The sequence below is a fragment of the Eretmochelys imbricata genome, chromosome 6 (assembly GCF_965152235.1).
Source record: "Eretmochelys imbricata isolate rEreImb1 chromosome 6, rEreImb1.hap1, whole genome shotgun sequence".
Classification (NCBI taxonomy): domain Eukaryota; kingdom Metazoa; phylum Chordata; order Testudines; family Cheloniidae; genus Eretmochelys; species Eretmochelys imbricata.
This window is the reverse complement of record NC_135577.1, coordinates 111,248,712-111,275,696: the sequence shown is the minus strand read 5'-3', so window position 1 is coordinate 111,275,696 and position 26,985 is coordinate 111,248,712. Positions and strand designations below refer to the sequence as shown.

The 26,985-nt window shown below is 42.8% G+C and overlaps 1 protein-coding gene across 1 annotated transcript in view; it reads right to left on the bottom strand.

The window, feature by feature from the left end:
* The window catches only part of LOC144266149 (cytoplasmic dynein 1 heavy chain 1-like), a 108,424-nt gene that overhangs the window by 53,539 nt on the left and 27,900 nt on the right, over positions 1-26,985 (bottom strand). Inside the window, exons 10-34 of the mRNA XM_077819378.1 lie at positions 24,477-24,626; positions 19,170-19,316; positions 18,846-18,986; positions 18,453-18,629; positions 18,213-18,323; positions 18,006-18,125; positions 17,445-17,684; positions 16,688-16,843; positions 15,089-15,202; positions 13,976-14,086; positions 13,686-13,895; positions 12,956-13,102; positions 12,449-12,615; positions 11,417-11,590; positions 10,406-10,571; positions 10,129-10,317; positions 9,836-10,030; positions 7,864-8,146; positions 7,302-7,402; positions 5,683-5,842; positions 3,554-3,797; positions 3,160-3,343; positions 2,247-2,459; positions 1,807-2,045; positions 1,511-1,667 (exon numbers count right to left, since the gene is read on the bottom strand). Of these exons, the coding sequence (XP_077675504.1) occupies positions 1,511-1,667; positions 1,807-2,045; positions 2,247-2,459; positions 3,160-3,343; positions 3,554-3,797; positions 5,683-5,842; positions 7,302-7,402; positions 7,864-8,146; positions 9,836-10,030; positions 10,129-10,317; positions 10,406-10,571; positions 11,417-11,590; positions 12,449-12,615; positions 12,956-13,102; positions 13,686-13,895; positions 13,976-14,086; positions 15,089-15,202; positions 16,688-16,843; positions 17,445-17,684; positions 18,006-18,125; positions 18,213-18,323; positions 18,453-18,629; positions 18,846-18,986; positions 19,170-19,316; positions 24,477-24,626 (4,296 nt within the window). The remainder of the gene's footprint in view (positions 1-1,510; positions 1,668-1,806; positions 2,046-2,246; positions 2,460-3,159; positions 3,344-3,553; positions 3,798-5,682; positions 5,843-7,301; positions 7,403-7,863; positions 8,147-9,835; positions 10,031-10,128; positions 10,318-10,405; positions 10,572-11,416; positions 11,591-12,448; positions 12,616-12,955; positions 13,103-13,685; positions 13,896-13,975; positions 14,087-15,088; positions 15,203-16,687; positions 16,844-17,444; positions 17,685-18,005; positions 18,126-18,212; positions 18,324-18,452; positions 18,630-18,845; positions 18,987-19,169; positions 19,317-24,476; positions 24,627-26,985) is intronic.

Below are 26,985 nucleotides of genomic sequence, written 5' to 3'. Positions count from 1 at the left end.
TACTTACTTGTTCCCATAATATAAGAACTAGGGGCCACCAAATGAAATTAATGGGCAGCAGGTTTAAAACAAATAAAAGGAAGTTCTTCTTCACACAGCGCACAGTCAACCTGTGGAACTCCTTGCCTGAGGAGGTTGTGAAGGCTAGGACTATAACAGGATTTAAAAGAGAACTAGATAAATTCATGGAGGTTAAGTCCATTAATGGCTATTAGCTAGGATGGATAAGGAATGGTGTCCCTAGCCTCTGTTTGTCAGAGGGTGGAGCTGGATGGCAGGAGAGAGATCACTTGATCATTACCTGTTAGGTTCACTCCCTCTGGGGCACCTGGCATTGGCCACTGTTGGCAGACAGGATACTGGGCTGGATGGACCTTTGGTCTGACCCACTATGGCTATTCTTATGTTCTTATGTCCCCTACCCCCGGCTCCTGTACCCCATCTCCACAGAGCAGGGGAAATGAGGGGACAGGACACGACTCACGACGGAGGGGACTTGCTGGCAGCAGCTGCTGCCTCAACTTGCTGATCTACTTAAAGGCAGTATACTTAGAGTGGGGTCAGCGTACTTAAAGGGGCAATGCGCTTCACACACATGGTGTGTTTGTCTGTGTGTCACAGCCACCCATGTGGTGTGTCTGTCTCACACACACATGCATCTCTCCCACCCGGTACTTTGGAAAGTGGAGGTAGTGGTGCACTCCAGTGGGATAGCATGAGTTCATCATGTTCAGTTTCCACAGGGAACGTTTGCAGCCACTGCCATGCTGTGTCTCCTCCCTTCAAATGTGCTGCCTTGTAGAGTGTGAGGCTACATTAACAACAATGTGTTAACCCTTGAGGGCTCAGCCGAGTGCTAGTTCATCATTTAGCAAGAAGGCATTCCCTGGGAAATATCCCATCCTCTGTCTTCACCACCTCAACCAAGCTTCACAATGTACAGTATTCAATTGTTTGTTTAAAACTTAAACTTTTGTCTGTAGAAAAAAAATTTCCCTGGAACCTAGCCCCCCCCACTATTTACATTAATTCTTATGGGGAAATTGGACTCTCTTAACATCATTTCGCTTAAAGTAGCATTTTTCAGGAACATAACTACAACGTTAAACGAGGAGTCACTATAAAAGCTCAATTAACATGCTTCTCTAAACTCCCCAAAAGCCAATAGGTGTTATAAAATTTAAGTTTCATCTTAACTACATCAGGTATTTTATATATTTAACACCTAATTAGACATTTATGCATGATCTAGTATTTCCTAGTCTGGTAGGGTCAAGATAAACCTGACATGACAAACTCCATAACCACAGAAGGGTTTTAAAGAATTGAACCAGACCATTGCATAAGATCACTTTTGCTCTGATGCAATATTAACTTTACTCTGTGCCCACAGTTTGTGTGGTAAGAGCCTGTTCATGTCAGCTACCAAAAGCAGCAGAGCTATCAAATTTTCAGTAGATTAAACTATTTAGAAATGCTAAAATGTTTGTAAAAACAAAAAGAACTTTACATTTGGTGGAAGGCTGAGACGTTCTCCATTGGGCAGAGTCAGCAGTTTGTTGTCATCCAGCACGGAGTTTAAGTTCTCCACCCATTCAGGATCTACATCCCCATCAAAGATGATCCACTGTCGTTTTTGCAATTCACCTCTCACATTGTCTATGATCCTAAATTCAGGAAAGCATTTAGTGTAGGTTAAAAAACAGTAATATTCCCTTTCCTCAATCCTCCATGGCAATGACAACATCCAAGGATCTCTCTAATAGCCACTTCTTAACTTATATGCTATTAATGTTTAAGACTCACTTTCTCAGGACATGTGTAAACAATCCATCTGTCCATTCTCTGGTATTTGGATCCAAAGTACCATAGAGGTGATCTTTGCTGATTGCTTTTGGATCAATGATGTGAGCAACACCTTCTACACCCTCTAGCCGCTCCAGAGCTTTTAGCAGCACTCTCCAAGCCATGCTCTTTCCACTTCCAGAAGGACCCACCATCATCAACCCATGATTGATCTGGGTAATTTGATAGAGCTGAAGAACCTGTGACAGAACAGATTTAAGACTTCCAGTTATTAAGATTCAAACATAATAATCCGGAATCACTTAAAGTTGACATTTATTTTAGGTACTCTGTCTATTTGGGGAGCAGTTATATTTGATTTCTGTATCACGGAATATGGAAAGTGCTACATGTACTTTTGTCAACTCCACATTGTAAGATTTACAACTATCACAATGTACCTTTTCCACCCACATGCCACCAACTTCTTCTCCATCACCATAGGTAAGGTACATTTCCTGACACACTTTCTTAAGCTCCTCTCGCAGGGCTGTCATTTCACCACGATGATACTGTACTCCAGGGAACACATCAGACAAGAGACTGATCAGCAATGGGATGTCTTCTGCAACAAGTTTGGGTACCATTGTTTCACACACACTCTGGATCAAAATCTACATGGAAAATTTTCATGCTTTGATTAGACAATACAAGGCAAGCAATGAATATCTGCATTAGTTACATTGGTGGAAATATTTCAAACAGGTCATACTGAATACTCAGACTGCAGAGTATATTGACATTTGCTAGGTTTGCATTTGGCATTCTTATTCCCTGCAAAACTTATTTGATGTTGAGTTTTTTATTTGTGCAAGACCATTTATAACAGTGCATTATGAACTTGAAGTGATGCTATACAGGGAATACTTAAGCTATCACCTAATACAATTGCCTTAATTGAGGAGTGACAGCTGTACTTGCCTACATAACATTTATCTGAAAGTGATGTGAACTACAGAGAAGTTCATTCAGAATGTCTACTCCACTTGGAATACAGTCAGGACACCACTCGTTTTATTGGAATGGTGAAAGTTTGTAATGATCACAAACCATCAGGTGCTTCTGTTTTATTGTAAGAAAGATACTTCCAACAACTCAAGCACTGATTAAAACTCCATTCAATCTGCTGAAACCACCACTTCTGTAGCCTAAAGTACCAAGACTTCAAGTAAATACGACAACGTGTGAACTTAAATAGATTACGTTTATGCTAGATACAGCAGGTGCTTTACTGTAAGTGCTCATATACATGCGTATCTACAGTAATCAGCCCTTTGCTGTGAATCAATATAAAAAAATCTGTATATGTTTTACCTCTTGTTCAGGTAGGTTCTCAGCAATTTCCCCTTCATCAACAACTTCACCATGCTTTTCCTTCTCCCGCTTTATCTTCTGAATCCTCTCCCTCTTCACATTTCCTGCACTAATCAGTACACCCTTCAAAGCTCTTAAGCCAAAGTCATAATGACTTTGAGAGGAGAGCTGCTCATCACAGAGTCTAAAGATAAAAGAGATCAGAGTCAGTTTTAGACATACTAAGATCACAAAACTAATGTTCAATAGTAAAGTGTCAAGCATGCTTACTGCTCTGTGTTCTTGCTATAGTAGTTTCTAAACTACCTACAGAGCCATTTTAAGTTCCAGATTTAAGTACATTAAAAGGTCACTTGTGGTTTGGGCCAGACTTGTTTAAGGGACTATTACTTACTTGAAGAATGGGACAATCTTTTTGGCAAGCACTTCAGCAGTACGGAAACCCTGGGAGTACAACATGACCTGGGCAATCAGCTGGCGGTCTGGCTTTGTCATCGCCAAGCTACGGAACAGCTTCTTCAAGTTGTCTGGAAGATTTGATCTACCCGCATAACCAGGATTCATGGTGACAAAGATAGCCATGTCTGGGCTCACTTTAACTTGTTTATTCAGCAGCTCACAAGTAATAGGTGCGGAAGCTAAAAGTAGTTCACACAAAGTATTTTTAGTTACAATTGATTTTGTCTCAGTCAAATCAGCTATCAACTACAGTAGCTGAAACTTCACTTTTAGTATCCTGTATAGTTTTGTTTATGGTACAGTAACTCCTCACTTAAAGTCATCTCGGTCATCCCGGTTAAGGTTGTTTTGTTGTTACATTGCTGATCAATTAGGGAACATGCTCGTTTAAAGTTGTGCAATGCTCCCTTATAATGTTGTTTGGCAGCTGCCTGCTTTGTCCACTGCTTGCAGAAAGACCAGCCCAATGGAGCTAGCTGGTGGGGGCTTGGAACCAGGGTGGACCAGCAGCCCCCCATCAGCTCCCCGTTCCCCTAAGTTCCCTGTGCGGCAGCCGCCCAGCAGGCTATCAATTGTTGGCAGTTCAGCTGTCCCTCCCCCTCACTGCCATGTGCTGCTCCTGCCCTCTACCTTGGAGCTGCTTCCGGGAGCCTCCTGCTTGCTGTGCGGGGGTGGGGGCAAGAGGGGTGCTAATATCAGGGTGTCCCCCTCACCTCTGCTTATCCCATTTCCATAGAGCTGGGGGAGGGGACACTACGGGGCTCAGGAGAGAGGGAGCATGCTGGTAGCAGCTGCTGTCTCAACTTCCTGGTCTACTTAAAAAGGCAATCTACTCAGAGTGATTCAGCGTACTTAAAGGGGCAATGCACATCTCTCTCTCTCACATACACAGGGTGTGTGTCTCTGTCTCTATCTGCCATGCTGTCTCCCCTCCCTCCATTCATGGTGCCTTGTAGAGTGTGAGGCTACATTAACAATGTGTTAACCCTTGAGGGCTCAGCTGAGTTCTAGTTCATCATTGAGCAGTAAGGAATTCCCTAAGAAATATCCCACCCTCTGACTTCAACACCTCAACTAAGCTTCACAATCATAACTGCTGTGCACGGTATTAAATTGTTTGTTTAAAACTTATACTGTGGGTATACATAATATAGTCTTTTGTCTGGAGAAAACATTTTTCCTGGAACCTAACCCTTCCATTTACATTAATTCTTATGGGGAAATTGGATTTTCTTAACATTGTTTTGCTTAAAGTTGCATTTTCCAGGAACACGTTACAACGTTAAGCGATGAGTTACTGTACAACTAGTCAAACATTTTTTCTACCACTACACTAAAGTTACACAGTGTTGAAAGAAGAAAAGGAGTACTTGTGGCACCTTAGAGACTATCCAGCAGGATAGTGAGTTTGTGTGTGTGGTTTTTGGGAGGGGGGTGAGGGGGTGAGAGAACCTGGATTTGTGCAGGAAATGGCCCAACTTGATTATCATGCACATTGTGTAGAGAGTTGTCACTTTGGATGGGCTATCACCAGCAGGAGAGTGAATTTGTGTGGGGGGCTGGAGGGTGAGAAAACCTGGATTTGTGCTGGAAATGGCCCAACTTGATGATCACTTTAGATAAGCTATTACCAGCAGGACAGTGGGGTGGGAGGAGGTATTGTTTCATATTCTCTGTGTGTATATAAAGTCTGCTGCAGTTTCCACAGTATGCATCCGATGAAGTGAGCTGAAGCTCACGAAAGCTCATGCTCAAATAAATTGGTTAGTCTCTAAGGTGCCACAAGTACTCCTTTTCTTTTTGCGAATACAGACTAACACGGCTGTTACTCTGAAACAGTGTTGAAAGTGACTGCATATCTGTTGAAAGCTATTTCCTTTAATTGTTTAAGGTTTAAGTTACATTTTCAAAATGTAAAAAAAAAAAAAAAAAAACCTCTGGCCAATGTGGGCGTAACTGATCAAAGAGATTTCTCAAAAAGGACATATTTCAGACATGCAAGTGAGGGCATTCTTTTGACAGAACAGCTATAGAAAACCATTAGCAATGGAAAAAATTGCATACTCTTGTCATAGTTTGGATTGCAATGTTCTCGCAAGGCTTCCTGGATGCACTGAACCTGCTGAGAAACAGCAGAAAGCATACGCTCCTCAAGTCTGTTGAACTCATCAAAGCAGCCCCATGCGCCCACTTGGCAGAGCCCCACAAAGATGCGTCCCATTGCCTGTAGGTGGAGAAAAAGAGAAGATAAGCTTTATATATACACACATACACACTGAAAAAAAAAGTTACCTTGGTTATTCTTCCCTGTACATAGTGGAACAGGTGTAGACTGGACAGGATTGTAGTTACATATATTAACCCCCTATTTAATGTGTGTGTATCTTTAGGCTGAGAATCTTTATGCTTTCAACAGAAACAACTACTTCTCTACACACCACTCCACTCTTCTCTACCTACTCACACCACTCTTGCTTCTCAGAGGTTTCAGTTTTTGAATGCCAACTTCCATGTTCTAGAATGTATAAGGCACTACTAAGCAACTTCTACTCCTCTTTAGGGAAGTCTGTCACTTAATTCTAAAATCTCTGCAAGCACACTCCTAAACCTGCAGCAGAATTTAAAAGTAGTTCCGATGCTGCAATAGATCAGGAAGTCCATTGACATAAGGAGTATGTGCAGCAACATAGATTCATAGATTCATAGATTCATAGATATTTAGGTCAGAAGGGACCATTATGATCATCTAGTCTGACCTCCTGCATAACGCAGGCCACAGAATTTCACCCACCACTCCTACAAAAAAAAAAACCTCACACCTATATCTGTGCTATTGAAGTCCTCAAATTGTAGTTTAAAGACCTCAAGGAGCAGAGAATCATCCAGCAAGTGACCCGTGCCCCATGCTACAGAGGAAGGCGAAAAACCTCCAGGGCCTCTTCCAATCTGCCCTGGAGGAAAATTCCTTCCCGACCCCAAATATGGCGATCAGCTAAACCCTGAGCATAGGGGCAAGATTCATCAGCCAGATACTACAGAAAATTCTTTCCCAGGTAACTTGGATCTTACCCCATCTAAAACCCATCACAGGCCATTGGGCCTATTTACCATGAATATTTAATTACCAAAACCATGTTATCCCATCATACCATCTCCTCCATAAACTTATCGAGTTTAATCTTAAAGCAAGATAGATCTTTTGCCCCCACTACTTCCCTCGGAAGGCTATTCCAAAACTTCACTCCTCTGATGGTTAGAAACCTTCGTCTAATTTCTAATCTAAATTTCCTAGTGGCCAATTAATATCCATTAGGAGTCAGCCAGTCACACCTACTTGGTTTCCACTAAAGTAGGTCTACTGCCGTTGGTCACACAATATGACTGGGGGATGGTAATGGAAGACTGTAGTTTGAAAAAATTTGAAGTTACCTTCCGAAAGCTTGCAGTTCAGATCTTCTCTTGCTAAATTACTATCTAAAAACAGAGCAGGCAGCTTCTAACCCAATTCTGCTTTAGGTGGTAGTGAGGTCCAATGAAGCACAGTTCAGTAACCAGAATCTATTTTGCCAGATACAGGAACAAGCTTTCAAACATGTTTTGAAATCTACAAGCTTAAATGGCATATTAATGAGATCTTAACATAAAATGAAGAATGTTCTCATGTTAAATTAAAGATACTATACCTGGAAGTCAAATGTTTCACCGCAGTTGAAAACCAGAACAAAGCGGCCAAGCTGGTGTCCAAGGGCCTTTACAGATTCTGTTTTACCAGTACCAGCAGGACCTATTTTTAGAATGGGATAAAAACATTAGTCTCTTCCTAGGCACTAAACTGTCAATATTAACATCTAGAGTCTACGGACTGGGCTACAGTACCACAGTAATGACGTAACTGAAGTTGATGTAGCTTAGGTCGACTTAACGCAGTGTGTGCACCTCACTGTGTCGATGGGAGATGCTCTCCCGCTGACTTTCCTTACTTTTCTCAAGGAGGTGGAGTACACAAATAAGTAGGAGAGCACTCTCCCATCGATTTAGCGTGTCTTCAACAGACCCGCTAAATCAACACCTGCTGCATCAATTACAGCAGTGCAGATCTACTGGTAAATATAGACATAGCCTAAGTGTTGCTCATTTTTCAAAATTGGAGTCTCAACTATGGAAGTTACTTTATTAATTTTATAGCTGATGAACATCAATCTTTACATTTAACAGAAGACACATATGGAATAAGTACAAACTTACCAAACGGTGAGCCTCCAAGTCTTGCCTCCAAGGCTTGCGTCATTGTCAGGTAACAGCGGTCAGTAAGAGGAGTCTGAACTAGTTTATCCTGAACACCAAGATATTCAAAGCCGTAGTTGAATTTGGCATTTGCCATCTGAATGGACAGCTGCTGCAACACATCTGTCTGTTTTGGGTCAAAGTAGAATCGCATCTGGCTGAGCCACTCAAAGGATTTGGAGTTGTCAATTTTGCTTTTGATCAGTGATCTTGTAACATCTCTTTGGTGCACTAACTCTGTAATCTGGAGAACAAGCATCTCATTAGCAACCACAATGAAAAAAGACCATGTACTCTAATGAAACTAACAATTTTACTGCATCTCAATGCACCTCAGTTTATGAAAAGCCATTGCTCGGTGCTAGACGGCATGATCTATACCTGGAAGTCAAAGGTATAGCTTGCAGAAAGGAGGAGCTAGTAAAAAAAGTCTGTTGCTACAGGATCCCTCTCAGTCAAGCTTCAGGCCAAGGCATGGTTCTGAAATCACAAGAACTGTCCTTATAGACAACCTTTTTCTGTCCACAAGCAGAGAAAGGAAACACATTCATACTCATCCTGGTACCATCATCTGGCACCACATACTGTTAGTCACCAGATATTCTTCTCTGCCTCCAGTGATGAATTAAAGTGCCCTTAAACCAGCTCAGATTTTCCTCTAAGAAACCACAAGTGCTGTAGAGGGACAGTGTTTCTACATCCCTCCCCACCAAGAGCCCTCTCCTCTGAGGTCCCACAAGCTTTAATCCTCTGCACAAGTTATTCAAAGTCGATATATTTTCAGCAACCAAGAGAACTGATGAGACACTATGGGCTGAAATCCCAACAGGTACAAACCAAAACTGAGCTCTACATCTCCATTCCCAGCTTTCAGTAGCTAGAATCAGCAGCTGAATTAACCCAGCCAAGACTGAGATGCTGGTAGATAAAGAGAAACGTTTCCAAGAACTTGCTTCTTCTAAGACTTCACTATGGAGGGCACCTTCCCCTCAAATTATCACGAGCCTTCAATCCTTTTGGATGCCCAAGGCACAATAATGTCAACTTTCATCTGCAATAGGCCAGAAATGGGCACCTCATTGTATCAGCACAGACTCGGACATGCTAAGGCTGAAGGTCCATAGATTTGATTACTGCAAATCATGACTAGCAGTGAAGCCACACCCCAAGTGAAGGCTCCAGCTTGTACAAAACACAGGACTTTAGTTTCTTGGCAGCACAGACTGCCACAAACACCATTCTGTGGCTATGCACTCTACACTTGTTCCCCAATTAGAAGTTTCATTCAAGGTTTATTTTAAGGGAGCCTTTCAACAACAGGATAGATTGTCAGTTGCACTCGTCTGGTGGAAAGTAGAGCTTCTTAGGAGGAGCTGGAGTTATGCTATGAATTCAGTGGGCAAGAAGTGATGACTTAAGACTTTCGTAGCTAAATGCAAAAACCCTCAGTTTAGCTCTTCTTTCTTCAGAAAGTTCTTCACATGACTATGACAGCCCCTCACACAAACACAGAAGTTTTAAGTTAAACTATTTCTCATGTAAATGGTTTCTATTTTTAAACAGCTGAAGGAGCTCAGACACTATGGTTACGGGAGCCATGTACATACACAGATGATAAAAGTTAATATAAACTCTAGATTTATAAATCTTATCTACTCTCAGAATAGGAGATTGGGGGATATATTCCAAGAGTTTTCTATTCACTAAATAATTCTTCAGAATCTTGTGTTACATGGACATTTAAGTTTATAGACGTTATTTCAAGTCAGGCATATGTAATATCTACAGAAACAGATGTTCCTCAAGAAATCTTGATGGGTACATTTTAGTTTTCCCTAGGTGTCACTTTCATGATTTGAAGATGGACAGATTGTGTTCAAATTTTGTAAGAGACCGAATGACTACTGAGGATGGGGAGGAGCGTATTACTTACCAAGTGTTCCAATTTCCTTCTGCGGAGAGGTGGCTGTTCCATCAACACAGAGTCTGCCAACATATTCAGCGTGACCTCAACATTAGTCAGCACAGAGTGCAGAGGACTGCTGTCATCTCCACCACCCATGCCATTCAGAGCAGATTCCACATTCTCTGACCATGCAATTTGGGCTGACAGGACAACAAGCTGGGCCTGAACATTTAAAATACAGTTAGATTTTTGCTAAGAGTTGTTCCTCCCCAAAAGTGTATTATATAGTTTGGTTAGACAAACGTGAATAAGATGGATACCTGATATTTGTCAATCCAAGAAATATAGAGACCGGGATCAATTGAAGTTGCTTTACCAAAGATTTCTACATCAGTAACAGACTCGGCAAGCAGCTTTGCAAGTGTGACCCTCATTTCCTTTTCAACAAGTGTGAGCCACTCATTGATCTTAGGATGTTCTGTGATAGAGATAGGTGTTTTGAACAGCACCTGAAACAATTACATTTAAGTGTCATTTTAGTTTTAATTTCGACCAGGTTTGTAATTTTGCAAAAAAACCCCGAAGACGCAGCTTTACCTCCTCTCCTTCACGTGATGAGATCCCCAGAACAACAGTGTTATTTTCATTCAGGATGATGCTCGAAACCCCAGCAAACATTTTCTTGAAATGTTTCTTCAACTTAACTACGTTCTTGCTGTTTCCTATGATTTCGAGCAAGTCCTCATCACCAACGAAGTAGAACCTGGTATTGGAGATAAGGTTAAAGCTGTTTAAAACAACTGACCACTGAGGTGAAAGAATTTTTTTTTTAACACTTAATGGAAGGCCCAGAATTAATGTATTTACTTGAACCCTCTATAACCCTTATAAAACTGGAGAAATGTCTGCTAGTTTGTGCAATGCTGCGTAATTCCTTTCCTCCATAATTCTGTTAGATCATAGTAAAAATACCTGAGGGCTTATTCTCTGCACCATTTTTAGTCTATCTAGAGTTTTCTTCCCACTTTAACACCTCATTAACAGATAAATGCTAAGTATTGAAAGATTATGAGACAGCAAAGCTCCCACTCTGAACACATGCTTGACATGGAGGTTATGTTTAGATCTACAATCCAAAGACCTCACATACTACTGAGAATTGAAGGTGAAACAGAATGCAACATGATTCAAATATAGAATGATACAAGTTCTTAAGCTTTGGTATTTGGTTAGAGAGATTCCAAGGGTTCATTTAGTTTAATGGAACAAAACTAATTTGAGAATTTCATTATTCAGTACCAGGTGAAACAGCCTATTAAGCAATATTTATATTCAAATTATGCCATTTAAGTTACTAATCACAAGTGACCCACACAAAGAAATTGAAGGTTATTACTTCCCAGGAAATGGGACCATAAAATGACTAAATTGTTTAACCTTTATTTTTTTATGATTCCAAAGCATTCATGTTTTGATATCTGTGTATGCACTAAAAGATTGCTAGTGGAACACAATAAAAGGAAGTACTTAGGCACTACCATGCAAACAAACACAATTCCTATTAGAGTTTATTCCAGCACAATTGGTTGAGGAGATGAAATTCCTTACCGAGGAAAGGAGGATCTCTCCCTCTCCAGGTATTCTCCCAATGCTTTCTGGATCTTTCCAAGCAAGTCTGCTAATCTCTCCAGTGATCTTTGTACACCTTGGATGTTAAGAACATCCATCACAAGGGGAGATTTGGATACCTTTTTCATAAGTGCCAGAAACTCAGTACTGACGCTGTAAGTGAGAGTGAGAAAAATATTAAGCTCATTTTAAATGAGAGATACAATAATACAAGTTCAGTTACTGAGTGTGAAAAAGGGTGATATCTATTAATTTTATTAATATTGTGTGTGAGTATTATGGTGTGGCTAGCTTTATGCTACACCAAAGACTAATTCTAGTTGGAGCTCTCCACATGGTACCCAAGAACCAGACAATGACTAACTCAATTGCCAGTGCTCAAATGGACCATACAGTAAATCCACTGCTATCGTGTACCTCTGACTCTCTGGAGAGGTGCATATGTCTGTCCTGGGACACCTCAACCTATTCAAAGACTTTGAAATGGATAAGAGACTGCTTGTTAGCTCAGGGTAGGAGACATCAAACGAAGATTGGACACAGGCAGAGACTGCAAGGGTGAAATCTACCTGCCTAGCCCAATGCAAGATGATACGTGGGACAAGAGGGGCTACCTAAACTTGCAAGGAAAGGCTAAGGTCTAGGTAACTTATAGGTCTACAGGTCTTTTATTGTTTTAACCTTTTTTTTCCTTTGTGCAAAACAAAACTTTATCCATATGAACAAGCTGTTTTGTCACTGCACTCTCATATTGGTCATAGGCTTCCAAAGTCTGCAGCAGGGGCCAAAACCCAGATAGACCTGTTGAGAACACTGTTGGTGAACAGGACTATTTTGCTCTGGGTCACTAGAACAGAAAAGTGAGGGCAAATCACAGGAGTCACTGAGAGAAGTGCAGACCTATCACTTGAAAGGGATGCTCATGCGCGGGCAGGCAAAGGAACAAAGTCAATGGTGCAGCTTGCCCTGAACTGTAACTGAGAATTTCACACAAATCCAAAGTAAGTATACCTTTGGAACCTCTGGGTTTCAACAGGCAATAAGTGCTTAATATCAGCACTACCAGTGAAGATACCCTCCATGTAGACCCATCGCCTTTGGACATCTATCCAGACATCAAAGAGTGCAAAGATACGATTCAATTTGTCTTCCCAGCTAAGGGCATCTTCTTCAAACACCTAAATGTTACAAAAACCATTAACATTCAGTTTACCGTTAAAAAAAACAAAACAAAACAAAACAAAAAAAAAACTTCACCTACAAGTCAGTATGATTTTAAGAAGTTGGACAAGTAACACTAATCAAGCTAGTTTGAGAACTGAATTGGAAATAATTTTGTAAGTTTGGTTAAAGCTATAAAAAGGTATAATCCACTTATACACCTAGCAATTTGCCAAACTTGGCACACAAGGTGCCAGCAGAACAAATGTACACTAGGAAAAGAATATGAAAACAAGGAGGGAGATATTTAATATCAAAGATAATTGAAAAGAAAAATAAAGTAATTTTACATTATACCTTGTAGTATGGTGATAACTCCATGGCAGACACACTGTTAATGTGCTCCTTGACCTTATTGAAGAGATCATCCCAACCACGAATCAAATGACATTTGTTCTGATAGTTAACCAAATCCAATTCATAGTTGTTCCACACTTCTCTTATCTTTAAGAAAAAAAGAAGTCAGATTATGAACACGTGATAGTAATTTTAATTCTATTACATTTATTTCATTCTGTAGTGTAGAAATGTAGTTACATGAGCTTGATTCTTATCTTTTTACAGAGCACATGAACCTGCAGGCCTTGGATTGCTGTGAATCATATGGTGGGAGATTTCATAATTATGTCTTGTGGGTCAGAGTTAAAGTTATTGCAACTCATAAAATGAAATTACAGAAGGAAGTTTCCAGTCTTCTACTTAGAAGTTTTATAATAGTAATGTTAGTACTAGCTATATATTTTACTTGACTTATCTTTAAGTTCAAGTTACAGTACCTTCAGTAAACTTCCGAAGCTTTTAATAAAACCCCTAAACCTATGGGGTTTCATGTTGTGTCAGTTCGTGTGTTTAAAAATTTATTCAGTTATTGAGAACTAACAATATATGGTGAAGATCTAAAGCATTTCACTTTCACCATCCTGGGTATCTAAAATCCAATGTGTTACATAGCTGTCAGCAAATTAACTTACACCTCTAAAATCTCTCCTGCACAACAGGTCTAATATATATAATGATAGATACTAGCCTGTTTCAAGAACTCTTCCAAAGCCATCTCTCCCTGAGCCACAAGAAGTACATCTTTGACAGTTGCTTCACTCTTCTGCAAGTCAACATCCCAGATCTGTCCCAGGGTTAGTTCAGAGACAACCCAGTTAACGTGAAGCCTCTTCATCAGCTGCTTCCAGTGACGAGCTTTAAGAGCCTCAGATTTCAGTTCAATCACCAGCATGTTTATCTAGAACACGAGACAGCACATATTAAGTTAATGGATGCACTTACCCTTGATAACTAATTAAAAAATTATGTACAGCTTACCTTCATGTAACCCTTCAGAAGTCTCTGAACATATTCATAGGAGGCATACTGCCGCAAACGAGCAGGGAAGTTTTTCAATTGGTTCAGTAAGCCGTCCAAATTTTGTCGAAGCTGTCAATAAAATACAGAAGCCATGAAAGAATTCATCTACCAGCAACATTATGATAAACACAATCACTCTAGTAAACTGGATATTACAACAGTTATCCGTTTTACTTACAATTTGTCATCTTAACACTTTTATTCAACTGTTCTTTAAGAATGGGAGAATCACCCTTACATAATATTGATCATACTTTGCTATGCTGCATATATTTAATTTTGCTAACACTAAATATAGCTGTATACAAGGCAGGCAAACCATATACTAGATGTATGAAAACATTCAATTGTCCCTCAAAACCTCATCATTCCAACAGATTCTCCATGCATTTGTTGATATATTCCACCTCAGCAGATTATGTGGAATCAACAGTACTGCTTTAAGATTAATTCACGACTGTTGGCGCAATACTAGTTTTCTCTATCCCTTGATCATTGGAGTAGCACAGCATGAAGTAATTTTATACTAGATCACAGTGGTCATGAAATTGTGACATTCTTCCTTGCAGATAAGAGGTAGAAGCCTCGTTTCAGGTTTATGTATCCAAGAAGCATCAGCTGGGCAATAGCTTTTCATCAGTGAAGCTGGACAAGTGTTTGAGAAAAGTGCTAATTTAGATCAACTCAATTTCAGGAAACAGATAGAGCATCAATTCTTGTCCTCTGAAGACGTAGCCTATAATTAAATATATTTAAGGTTGTGTAGTTTCTGCAATCCTGACAATTTTTCAAATTTTGTTTTGTAAGCCTTACCCTGTTGAAGCTTCAGTTAAGAGGAAAAGTTATTTCTGCCGTTCAGTGCTGCAAATTAGATTAAGATAGAGGCTGCATTCTCAGTTATGAATTCTATTTTTCATATGCCAAAAAGACCCAGGTACATAAGCACCATGCCATATATTCTGGCTCATTTTCAAGTTGTTAGAGAATTTAAATGTATTTTTATCTCAAAGGCCAAAAGGCGAATAGTATAGTTGTAGTTATGCTTTCTATATACTGAATAAAAGAAGGTACCTTGCGAGGCTGTACTGAAACCCATGGCTGTTCCTTCATCTGATCAATCTGGTCCCAGACCTTGGAAAGCTCAGACCAAACTCCTTTCAGGTCTTGTAACTCTTCTAAAGCTACCTACAGTACAAGGGATACATCAAACTTTGGTCAGTTATATAGAAAAAGATGGTAAATATCTGTCCTAAGTTAGACAGAACTTTTTAAACAAATCATTGGGATAGAAACTTGGTCAGGGTACAGGTAATTGGACAGAGACTTGACCCTAGCTTGCCTAGCACATCTCTGGTGGCCCAAAAGGAGTTACTATACGTTGGCTGCTCAGCAGCTTAAGTTAGGACTTGAATACATAGCAAGTTACTGCACAGCACACAAGAGTGAACGCCTACAGTATATCAAACTTGCCTTGCAGTAACATCTCATGTGGATGCTGCTACAGTTCAGTGAAAGTCCTAGAGTGTGGCTTAGCATAATATGACTTAGAACAGCATTTCTCAAACTGGGGACCATGGACCCCTGTGGATCCCCAAGGGTCCGCGGGCCCCGCTGATCAACTCAGTTCTCCCCATTCCTCCCAGCGCCTGCACGCTGGGGACCAGTGCTATCTCCTGGAAGCTACTGAAGCTAAACTTGGGAGATTTTAGGCACTAAAAGTCCAGTGGCACAGGGGGGCTAAGGCAGACTTTCTTTCTCCCCTGGCTCCGTGCCACTCCCTGTGGCCTGGGGGGTGGGGGTGGGAGTAGAAGAGGAACAGGGGGTCTCCGCATGTTGCGTCGGCCCTGAGCACCGACTCTGCAGCTCCCATTGGCCGGGAACTATGCGGGGGCGGTGCCTGCAGGCAGAGGCAGCGCACAAAGACCCACCTAGCCCTCCCTCCTAGGAGCCGCTGCCAGAGAGATATGCTGGTCACTTTCGGAAGCTGCCCAAGGTAAGCTCCACCCGGCTGGAACCCGCACCCCCTCAGCCCCTCCTGCACCCCAACCTCCTGCCACAGCCCAGAACCTGCACCCATACCCCATCCCAGAGCCCACATCCTGTACCCCCTCCCGCACCCAAACTCCCTCCCAGAGCCTGCACCCCCCCTGCACCCCAACCCTCTGCCCCAGCCTGGTGAAAGTGAGTGAGGGTGGGGGAGAACGAGTGACAGAGGGAAGGGGGAATGGAGGGGGCAGGGTTGGAGTGGGGGCAGGGCCTGGGGCTGAGCCGGGGGGTTTCGGGTCCCTGAAATTTTTTTCAATCAAAATGGGGGTTCTCAGGTTGCTGAAGTTTGAGAACTGCTGACTTAGAAGCTACTTGTCACGTAGACAAGCCCTTAGTTTAATGGCCAGATTTCTACATCTTATAAAGCTGCCCTCAAACATCTGTGGTTGCAGTCTTAGTGGAAAAGCCAAGGGCTGAATGGGTATTGAGACTGAGTTACTCACTCCTAAGGCTGGACCAACCCAGTTAAGGTTAGGGCACAGTGATAGGGCAGCATGAAGGGAGAACCACTGACTGCTATGCCTTCTCTATGAATGAATTGAAGGACTTCTGCCTACAAGAAGTCATCTGTCCAGAACCAATTACAAGCACCAAATTTATGGATTTTTAAAAAACAGTCTATACCTGCACACATTCTTCACTGCCACTGAGTAGTCCTGTATCTGTTAGCTCAACAGCTTCTTTGGCCTTTGCACATTTCTCACGATCATCTTTCAACCTACCAAATTTCCCTTCGTAAATGGTAAGTGCTTGAAGAGCCTCCTCAGGACGCAAGTTTCCCTAGAAAGAACCACATGAAGGACAACATGGCACAGATGTTAAGAGTTAGGGTTTAGCACTTCAAATCTGTGCAGAAACTACTTCTGATTAGCATCAGACACTAAGCTATCTCTTCTGCTTTAAGGAATTTACAGTTTCCTTGGCAGACCTTTAACTCTGGGTATACGAGTTACTGATCCCTTGCCTGGGTAAGCATCTAAAGAATCATCTTGGCAGGAGAGATTTTTTAGCAGACACTAGTAACTTTTACTTTAGGACATAGGCTCAACAAGATTCTTCCTCTTACCAAATGCTCTATTAAATGCACACTCCTTATTGCTAGTTAAATTTGTAAAAATCAAGTTACAATGGAGGTGTTTCCGTTTTAAAATGCAAGTCAGGGAAAGTGCTGGAATTTTAAACCAAAAGCAAAAGCAAGCTACACTTTCTGCCAAGTCACTAGGAAACCCCCTGAAGAGGATTCACATTTCTGCATCAAAATCTGTAAAAGTAAAAACTATACCCCCCTGTCTATTTCAGGGTTTACTGAACAACCTGTTTGTTTGTTACAGAATGCAAACTTTCTATCGTGAGTTCAGCAAAGAGACCTGAAAAAACTCACTGTCACAGGCTTTGTTTTCTCCCAGTCAGTCAGCAGGTCAGTTGTACGGCTCTCCACTGCTCGATCCTCTTGAACTATTTTCATTTGCAAGTTTGCTACTTGTTGCTGAATGGCAGAATCTTTGCGACGCATTATGTCATTGAAAGCACCCCACTCTCCTTCAATGTTGTCAATGTATAACCAGGAGGAAGGGAACTGGAACCTCTGTTTCTCCAGCAAGCGCTGACCATTGCGGTAAAGCTACAGTCCACACAAACATTGTTAGAAGGTAACCTACTTGAATTTCTAAAGTTCAATTCGAAATTCAGATAGCCAGAAGTCTAAAGAGAAATCAGCAATAAATCAACCTAAAGAACCCTCAGAAGTATAAAGTAACTCAGTAAGGCTCACTATAGAATCGTGGTTTGAAAGTGTTTATCTAGAAGAGTTACTAGGACAGGAAATTAGAGGCAGGGTTTCTCTTAGCAGGCTTAGACTGGTCATGATCAATTGTCCCCTCCCTGTAGAAAAGCTTTTACGGATTTCCAGAAACAAGATGTTACTAAGAAAGTGACAACTTACCTCAACTTGTTTCTCAAACTGCTTGATTTTACGTTTCAGGGATTGTACATATGTGATGAAGGTCACTGCATCTGATGTGCTAGCAGTGTCCACTGAATGCTGCTCCAACTCTTGACGGGACTGTTAGAGGGAAAAAACCCAGTATTTTAAAGGTGGATGTAGTAAGTTGATTTTGTAATAAGGAATCATTGTTTGGACTATTCTTACCTTAGAAATTTGTGAATGGAACTCTGTCATGTTCTGACCTAGCATTTGGCCAAATTTACTGAGTACTTCCTTATGCCAAGAGTCATATTTCAAGTTCACCTTAGATTGTACCTGCAATCAAGAAAGTTTACCAAGTATTACTATTAGTTATGAAGTCTCGTTTTATCCTCTATAAGCCCATTCTGAAGTTTATTTCTGCAGGTTACTTTTACAAGATGCGTGAAAGTTTCAAGTTCTTACTTTCCCATAGTCTATGATAACAGGTCCAAATTCCTTCCTGGTTTCTGCATTGTCAAAGGTTCCTCTAGCCTTCCTTATCTGAACTAAGAGGGCTTGCCACTTATTTAAATCTTCTCCAAGACGGTTGTATATGTTTTCAGCTTGCATATCCCATAAGCACTGGTACTGCAGCCATACCTATTAATAAGTACGTTAAAAAAAAAACTCCATGTAACAGTGAATTCTCAGAATGTAGATACTTTCCTTATTTACATAACTGAATTAATGGGGATTATAGTAAACAGGTAACATTGATGGGAGTTACCTTTGATTAAAGATATGGAAGAGCTCTTCTAAATCCAACAAATGTGTTATTCTACAATTGCAAACTGAAAATCAGAATTCATATCCTACCTTAACATACTGTTCGACCTCTGTCACAATGCCCATAACAGCCGAATAAGACTCCTCCAGCACTACAGGACCGTCAGGCATCCGTGTTAAGGCGTTCCGATAGAACTTCTCTTCCTCAGACAACTCATAGTGTACACCCACCTGACAAGACCCACAATTAAATACAAGTTGCATATACCAAATTCACAATACATGGCCAGTTCTCATTTTCAAAAATTGCTCCTTCATAACCATTAAAGATTACATTATCTGTATACAACTGCAATGCAACAGATCTAGGTAGAGCCATCTTATTAGATTTATAAATACATTTATTATGCTTACCTGGTATCTTTGACTTTGAATTCTGGGTAGCGATAGTATTACCATTTTCCAGGAAAACATTTCTTGATAGAGCTTATATCTGCATTCTTCAATTGGTGGATTCAAATAGATCACCTGGTTGGTTATCCTCAGTTCATGTACAACATTCTACAGGCATAGAAAGACACCACATGCAGTTTCAATTTTGCTAAATAAGAACCTGCTGGGCCAGCTAAAGATAAACACAAAATACATTTTAGACAAAGGCTGCAACCTCTTCTTCTTTGAGTGATAGTACCTATTGTATTCCACTGAGGGTTAACAACAAGCAGGGTGCGAGGAAGATGATGGAACCATGGAGTGGAGCACTGCCGTGCCAAGCGAGGCATCGGTCGCAGAGTCTTGCGCCAAGACGTAAAGGGAAAAGAAGGTACATACCGAAGTCCACTTGACCCCGTCCTACATATGTCCGCAACTGGTACATCATGAAGCACAGTTGTAGTCAATGCTTGCACGCTCATGGAGTGGAGTGGGGTGGGGACAATCCCGATAACTGATAGTGTAATGCACCCCAAAACCGACTTAGAAATCTGCTGAATGGAGATCACTTGCCCTTTAATTCTTTCTGCTATCGTGATAAAATGTCTAGGGAGACTTCCTGAATCATCTCATCCTCTGAAGGCAGAAAGCCAGGGCGCAGCAGACGTTAAGGGAGTGACGGCACAGTTCCCCCACGGAGGCATGAGGTTTCAGAAAGAAAGCAGGTAAGTGTATGGGTTGGTTGAGATGAAAATGGGATACAATCTTTGTCAGAAACTTGGGGTGCAAGCATAGGGAAACACTGTCCTTATAGAACATGGTAAAGGGGGAGGGGTCCGTCACCATGACCCTCACTTCTCCAACCCAGAAGTAACAGCTACCAGGAAAGTGACCTTCATGGAGAGGAGAGAGAGGGAGGTGGCAGCCAGAGGTTCAAAGGGCAATTTCATCAACACTGTGAGGACAAGGTTGAGGTCCCATTGGGGAAGCAATGGATTGAAGGGGAGAATAAGTCCATTGGAAGTCCTTCCAAAATCTGGTAAAGAGAATGCCCCTCCACAGGAGGGTGAAAGGCACGGACAGTGGTTACGTGCACCTTGATGGAATTGAGCGTGAGGCCTGATGTCTTCAGGGAGAGAAGATAGTCCAAAAGAAGACAGATGTCCATATTTTCAGGAGCAAGACCCCTCTTGTTGGGTCCATGAGGTGAAACACTTCCACTTGTCCCTATAGGACTGCATTGTGGACTCTTCTCTGCTATTCAAGAGGATATCTTGTACTGCTGATGAACATTCCTGCTCTAGTGAAGATACCCATCCAAAAAACAAGCTCGGATGCTGGGTCCTGCAGCAGCGTCGTTTGAGGAGTTCTGGAAAAGCTGGCCACTGAAGCAGGGGGATATGCTGACATGTGGAGAAGAAAGGAAACCAGAACTGGCAAGGCCACAACAGGGTAATCAGAGTGACTGTCATTCCCTCCCATTAGATCTTGTGTAGGACACGTGGCAGAAGCTCTAGAGAGGAAAGGCATAATTGATCTGGTCCGACCTGCACAGGACCGGGGCATCACCTTGGGAAAGGTCACTGAGCCCCCCCAGTCTCCCATAGGAATATTAGGTGCATTTGCTGTTGGTGTGGGAGATGAAGAGGTCCCTGGTCAGAATCCCACAGCGGTTAAAAATGTTGGTGACCACGGTGTTGTGGTGCTCCCATTCGTGATCCATCATGAATTTCCTGCTGAGAGAGTTGGCACTTAGCTTGAGTTCCGGGAAGGTATGCTACTGACAACAGGATCTTGTGAGCAATGCACTAATCCCAAAGATGAACTGCCTCCGTACAAAACATAGATGACCTCATGCCCCCTTGTTTGTTGATTTAGTAAACAGGGATAGTGTTGTCTGACATGAGGAGAACATGACAGGAATGAATTAAACGTGAGAAATGTGCGATATGCTCTCTGCATCGCCAAAGTTCTAGGACATTGATGGGCATCCAGGATTCCTGAGCAGTCCAAGACTCCTGAGTCATGTGCTCGCCCATGTGGGCACCCCATCCGACAAGTAACACATCTATGATCATCGTCATGCTTGGAGGACGGAAGGAATGATGTTCCGGTTCAGACCTGACCTGGATCAGTCTACCACTAGAGGGAGGAGAGAAGCTCTTGGGGAACTATCAGTAGAAAGTCCGTGATGTAGTTCATGGGAAAATAGATCCTCTGGAGGCACAGCTGTAGACAACGAAAGTGGAGACAAGCTAAGGCAGTAATGTATGTACAAATAACCTTGGCCAGAACAGAAGGACTGGAAATTGCAGTGGAAATCAGCTCTTGTAGGGCTCTGGGAGGTGGGCATGTGCTAATATTGCATTGATACAGGCCCCAATGAATTCTAGGAACTGTGTGGGATCCAACTGATTTTCTGATGTTTACACTCACCACCAGGGAGGAGTGGAGTGTAAACAGCATGGAGGTCAAGGAATGCCCCTCCCCTTTGGTTGCTAGCAGCACAATCAAATAATCAAGGGAATATAAGGACCCCTTGGCAGTGGTCCATCGCTCCCGAGAAAACTTTGGTGAAGACTTGTCAAGCAGTGGCGAGTCCAAAATGTAGAACCTTGAATCTCAGGAAATGTCTGTGGGTAGGATGGATATCCATGTGGAAGTAGAGACTGGGAGTGGCTAAGTCATTATGCAAGGTAGCCTATTTCCTCTTGTTTTTTCCCCCCTTCCCTCCCCCCCCCAGATGTTCTGGTTTAACTTGGATTTAAACTTGGAGAGTGGTCAGTTTGGATGAGCTATTACCAGCAGGAGAGTGAGTTTGTGTGTGTATGGGGGTGGGTTTTTGGAGGGGGGTGAGGGAGTGAGAGAACCTGGATTTGTGCAGGAAATGGCCTAACTTGATTATCATGCACAATGTGTAAAGAGTTGTCACTTTGGATGGGCTATCACCAGCAGGAGAGTGAATTTGTGTGGGGGGGTGGAGGGTGAGAAAACCTGGATTTGTGCTGGAAATGGCCTAACCTGGTGATTACTTTAGATAAGCTATTACCAGCAGGACAGTGGGGTGGGAGGAGGTATTGTTTCATATTCTCTGTGTATATATAAAGTCTGCTGCAGTTTCCACGGTATGCATCTGATGAAGTGAGCTGTAGCTCACGAAAGCTCACGCTCAAATAAATTGGTTAGTCTCTAAGGTGCCACAAGTCCTCCTTTTCTCTTTGCGAATACAGACTAACACGGCTGTTACTCTGAAACCTGTCATGTGGAAGTAAGCATCCTGCATATCGAGAGCTGTAAACCACATGCCTCTTTCTAACAAAGGAACGATGGTTGCTAGGGTGGCCATATGAAATTTTGGCTTGCATATGAAGTGGTTGAGATGATTGAGGTCTAAGATTCGCCTCCACATGCCCCTCTTGGGGACTAGAAAATAGGTGGACTAGAACCCTGCACCCTGATAGGTCATAGGAACAGGTTCTATCACTCCCCTTTGCAGGAGAGAGAGTCCACTTCTAGGCAGAGTAAGACTTGCACTTGGTTGCTGGTGCATAGATACCCAGTGATCGCAGAGCGGCTCTGGAGTCTTTGAGGGAGTGGAGGGAATCATCTATCTTCTGACTCAAGAAATGAGACCCACTGAAAGGGAAGTCCTCTATGGTGTTTTTTACTTCCCTTGGGAAACCTGATGAATGCAGCCATGACTCCCTTCACCTGAAGATCCCTGAAGCCATACTGAGCGAAGTACTGTCTGCCACATCCGCAGCGGCCTGGAGCATTGTCCTTCAACTAGTTTCCCCTCCTGTAGGACAGCCTTGAAGCAGGGGAGGGATAGCTCAGTGGTTTGAGCATTGGCCTGCTAAACCCAGGGTTGTGAGTTCAATCCTTGAGGGGGCCATTTAGGGATCTGGGGCAAAAATTGGGGATTGGTCCTGCTTTGAGCAGGGGGTTGGACTAGATGACCTCCTGAGATACCTTCCAACCTAGATATTCTATGATTCTATGATTCAGGCTTGATCCTGCTGGGGAAGTTTGTCTGAGAAGTCCTACCTACTTGCCGTAGGTAAGAAAGTCGTATTTAGCGAACAGAGCCAAGTAATTGGAGATGTGAAATTGGAGGCTGGCAGAAAAGAATACCTTCTGACACAAAATATCCAGTCGCTTGCCCTCATTATCTGCTGGGGGAGAGCGCCAGCAGTGCTGCCGGGCCCGCTCTGTCACTGCCTGTAAGATGAGGAAATTGGATTGGGGGGGTGGGAATGAGAGAACAGAAAAATCAGACCCCTTTGCAGGTACACAGTACCTCTTCTCTGACAATACCCTTGGGGGTAGGTGTGCAGGTGGCTGGAGGCCAGACAGTCCAGGCCAGTTGAAGAAGAACAGCATCACTGATTGCCAGAATGGCTCTACCAAGTAACAAGGCATGTAGGATATCAGACAGCTGGTGCTGTTTGTTCTGTACAGTGGAAAGTGGAGGGTATTAGCCACCCAATGGAACAGTTCTTGGAACTGATGGTAGTCATCTGGGCACGAAGAGGGAGATGAAGACACTACAGCATCTGGAGATGACAAAGGGAACTGCTCTGGTTCCAGCAGTACTGTCAGAGTTGGACTAAGAGGAGCATCTTCCAACACTAGTTCAGAATACCTACTCTATAACTGTCAAAGATGTGAGGTGGGGGAACTCCTCTTGAGCGTAGTGGGAAGGTTACAAAGGCAGATACTGACACCACAATGCCCAGGATAGCCAACCAGACAGATCCATTGCTATGGAGGGCCCCAAAGAGCAGGGTACCAACGGTTCCATTGCTGGGGAAAGGGAGGGTACTGCCACTGAGTCTGCGGAATCTTAGGGTAGTCATATTGGTTATGGGAGGACAGATCCTGTACTCCATCCAAGTCCTCCAATGCCAAAAAATCAAAGCCCAGTTTGAATGGTGGTGCCCTCAAAACTGGGGGATCCGCAGGAGCCATAGGGAAATGGGAGGGAACATGGCCTGAAGGACGAAAGTCTAATGTAGAAAGGGGGACTGCCTCGCTACCAAAGGCTCCCTTGACTTCAGCGAAGCAAGGGCGTATGTGTGGACCAAGAGACACTACTACTTTCAAAATCTCCAGCTTCTCACGCATGGCGCGTGCATATAACCCCCAGAGGAATACAAATCAGGACCATGACTTGAAGAATTTACATTATATAGCAATATGTACTATCAGAGTATTTTTATTTCTACTCAAGGTTCTGGACGGTCTTATTTTAGCAAAAAGCATGAGTAACAGTCAAATGTAACTTACTTTGATCTTTGGCTCCCCACCAGGCTTGTGACTGACTTGAGGTGCATCTGTATCCATGTCAACTTCTGCTTTATCATCAGCTTGTCCAAGAAGAACTTGGGTCCAAGTTCTCAGCCCAGCCTGTAGACGAACTCCTAGTATTCGTTCAATCTAAGGGAGGAAGAAACCATATTGAAAACAAATACAAAGACGCTTATATCATGTGTTCTCTCCAAAAGATTCCCGCATTGTCAAGAAATCCCTGAAACTTTCAGATACAGCAGGACTCTTAAAGGATGGAAATTCAGCCTTACACTTTAGAACAGGAGAGGGTTTTTTTTAAAATTAAATGAACACTTTTAAAGCAAAGGAAGTTTAAGTCAACATGCTAGATTACTGTTTAGAGTATTTAAAAAAAATCCATGTTTTAGGAGGGGATCTAAATGTCAGATTTACTGCCATGTTATCCTAAGTAAGAGACTTCACCTTAGCATTAGGATTATTATTGTCCGTATTAAGGTGTTGATGTTCACTCACATTGGAGAACCTGTCCTTATCCTGCCATTTGTAGCACACAGGATTGTTTTGCTAGCTATTATATTTTATTAATCCAGCCGGCAGTATCAATTAATAGGTTTCTTTTTCTGAAATTAATCCATTTTATTTTATCAGTATTAATTCCTTGGAATTTAGGATATGTTGAGGCATGTGTTTCCTAATAATAAGTTTTGCTGAAATGCAAGAAGCCTACCGGTCTGTAAGATCCGGTAAGATCTGCTACATAGCAAAAAGTATAATCAGGTATAAATATGTCAGCATAGAAGTTGGCAACCTTTGGCAAAGATAAGAATGGTCCCTGAATTTTGGGGAACCAAAGGGAGGAACTATCCACATCACATCACAGATTTATCCGGCTTCTACGACTGGTTGGTAACTGAAGCGTACACAACTTGGAGGTCATCAAGAGAGCCTAGGCTGGCAGTTTTGGGAACGAGATAATCCTTAATATATTTAGAAAATAAGTGTCATAATCCACCAACCTATAGGAGAAGGGTACCCATAAAATTCTTAGGGTTCGGAAATAAGTTTTGGGTATAGTAGGTTGGGCCTAAATTACATAGGTTAGGATCCTATAAAATACCTTGTAAAAGAGCTCTTTGGGATTCGACTCCAGTGGTGAGCTGGAGCCGGTTCACATGAACCGGTTGTTAAATTTTCAAGCTGTTTTAGAATTGGTTGTTAACCCGCTTCCCTGCAGACGGTGCTGAGGCTTTGATGGGCTCTGGCCGGGAAGTGATGTAATTCCTCCTCCGGCCGCTGGGGGCGCTGTGCTGCAGGAGCCACGTGGGCTGCCGCCTGGCCCTGGGCATAAGCCCTGTTGCTGCTGCTGCTCCCCCAACCCCTGGCCCTGGGGCTCCCGCAGCTGCCTGGCGGGCCGCGTCCTGCTGCTCGGGCTGCTCCGAGCCGCTCTCCCCGTGAGTACCCACCACCCTGCCCGCAGCCAGCTCCTGTCTCCAGCCACCCCCGCACCTCCTGCCCGCAGCCAGCCCCTGCCGCACCCCCTGCCCTGCTCACAGCCAGCCCCTACCTGCAGTCAACCCCTGCCCTGCGCGCAGCCAGCCCAGTACCCCCTGCCTCCAGCTAGCCATGCCCCACGCCCCTGTCTGCAGCTGGCCCCATGTCCACTGGTGCCCTGCAGTTCCCAGGGCAGTAACCCTGCACACCTGCTTCAGCGAGGGGGGCATGGAGCAGCTGGGACCCACACATGTGCACACCCCAGGGTGACCAGACAGCAAGTGTGAAAAATCAGGATAGGGAGTGGGGGGGGGGTAATAGGAGCCTATATAAGAAAAAGACCCCAAAATCGGGACTGTCCCTATAAAATCGGGACATCTGGTCACCCTAGCACACCCCCAGGGAGTGGTGGGGACCCACACATGTGAAACGGAGTTCATTTCTAGTTCAGGCCCATCTTTTTAAACAAGAAATTTAGGCAGGGTTAACATACATCCGTATTTTCCCAGGCAGGTCAGGCTTTTTGGTTCTTAAATCGCCAGCTGGGAAAATACGGACGTATGATAACCTTGTTGGTACAAAAAATACATACTGGGGCACATCCCTTAAATCAGAACTTTTTATAGGGAACCGGTTGTTAAGATTTTGGCAGCTCATCACTGGTCGACTCTATTCTAAAACTCTTCCTTTGATTCATTCATTTCATTCAGTTCTCCTATACTATATAGACAATCACGTTATCAGGTCAGCTTGTGCAGTATAGTATAACTACTCAACATTCCTAACCATGGGGGAAGCCAGCACCATCGCGTAATCGGACATGCCAGGAGTGAGGATGGTCCTTCACCTCCTATTACTGTGTCCTCAAGGAGGAGTGAGAGTATGTTAGGTTAAGATACTTATAACAGAAATGTTACCACCAGGAGTTTTGGAATTCTTTTACTGTTTTGCAGTTATAAGTTCCATTGCATTTCAAGAAAGGTTTTATCAATTTGGTATTGTCCTCACTGTACTA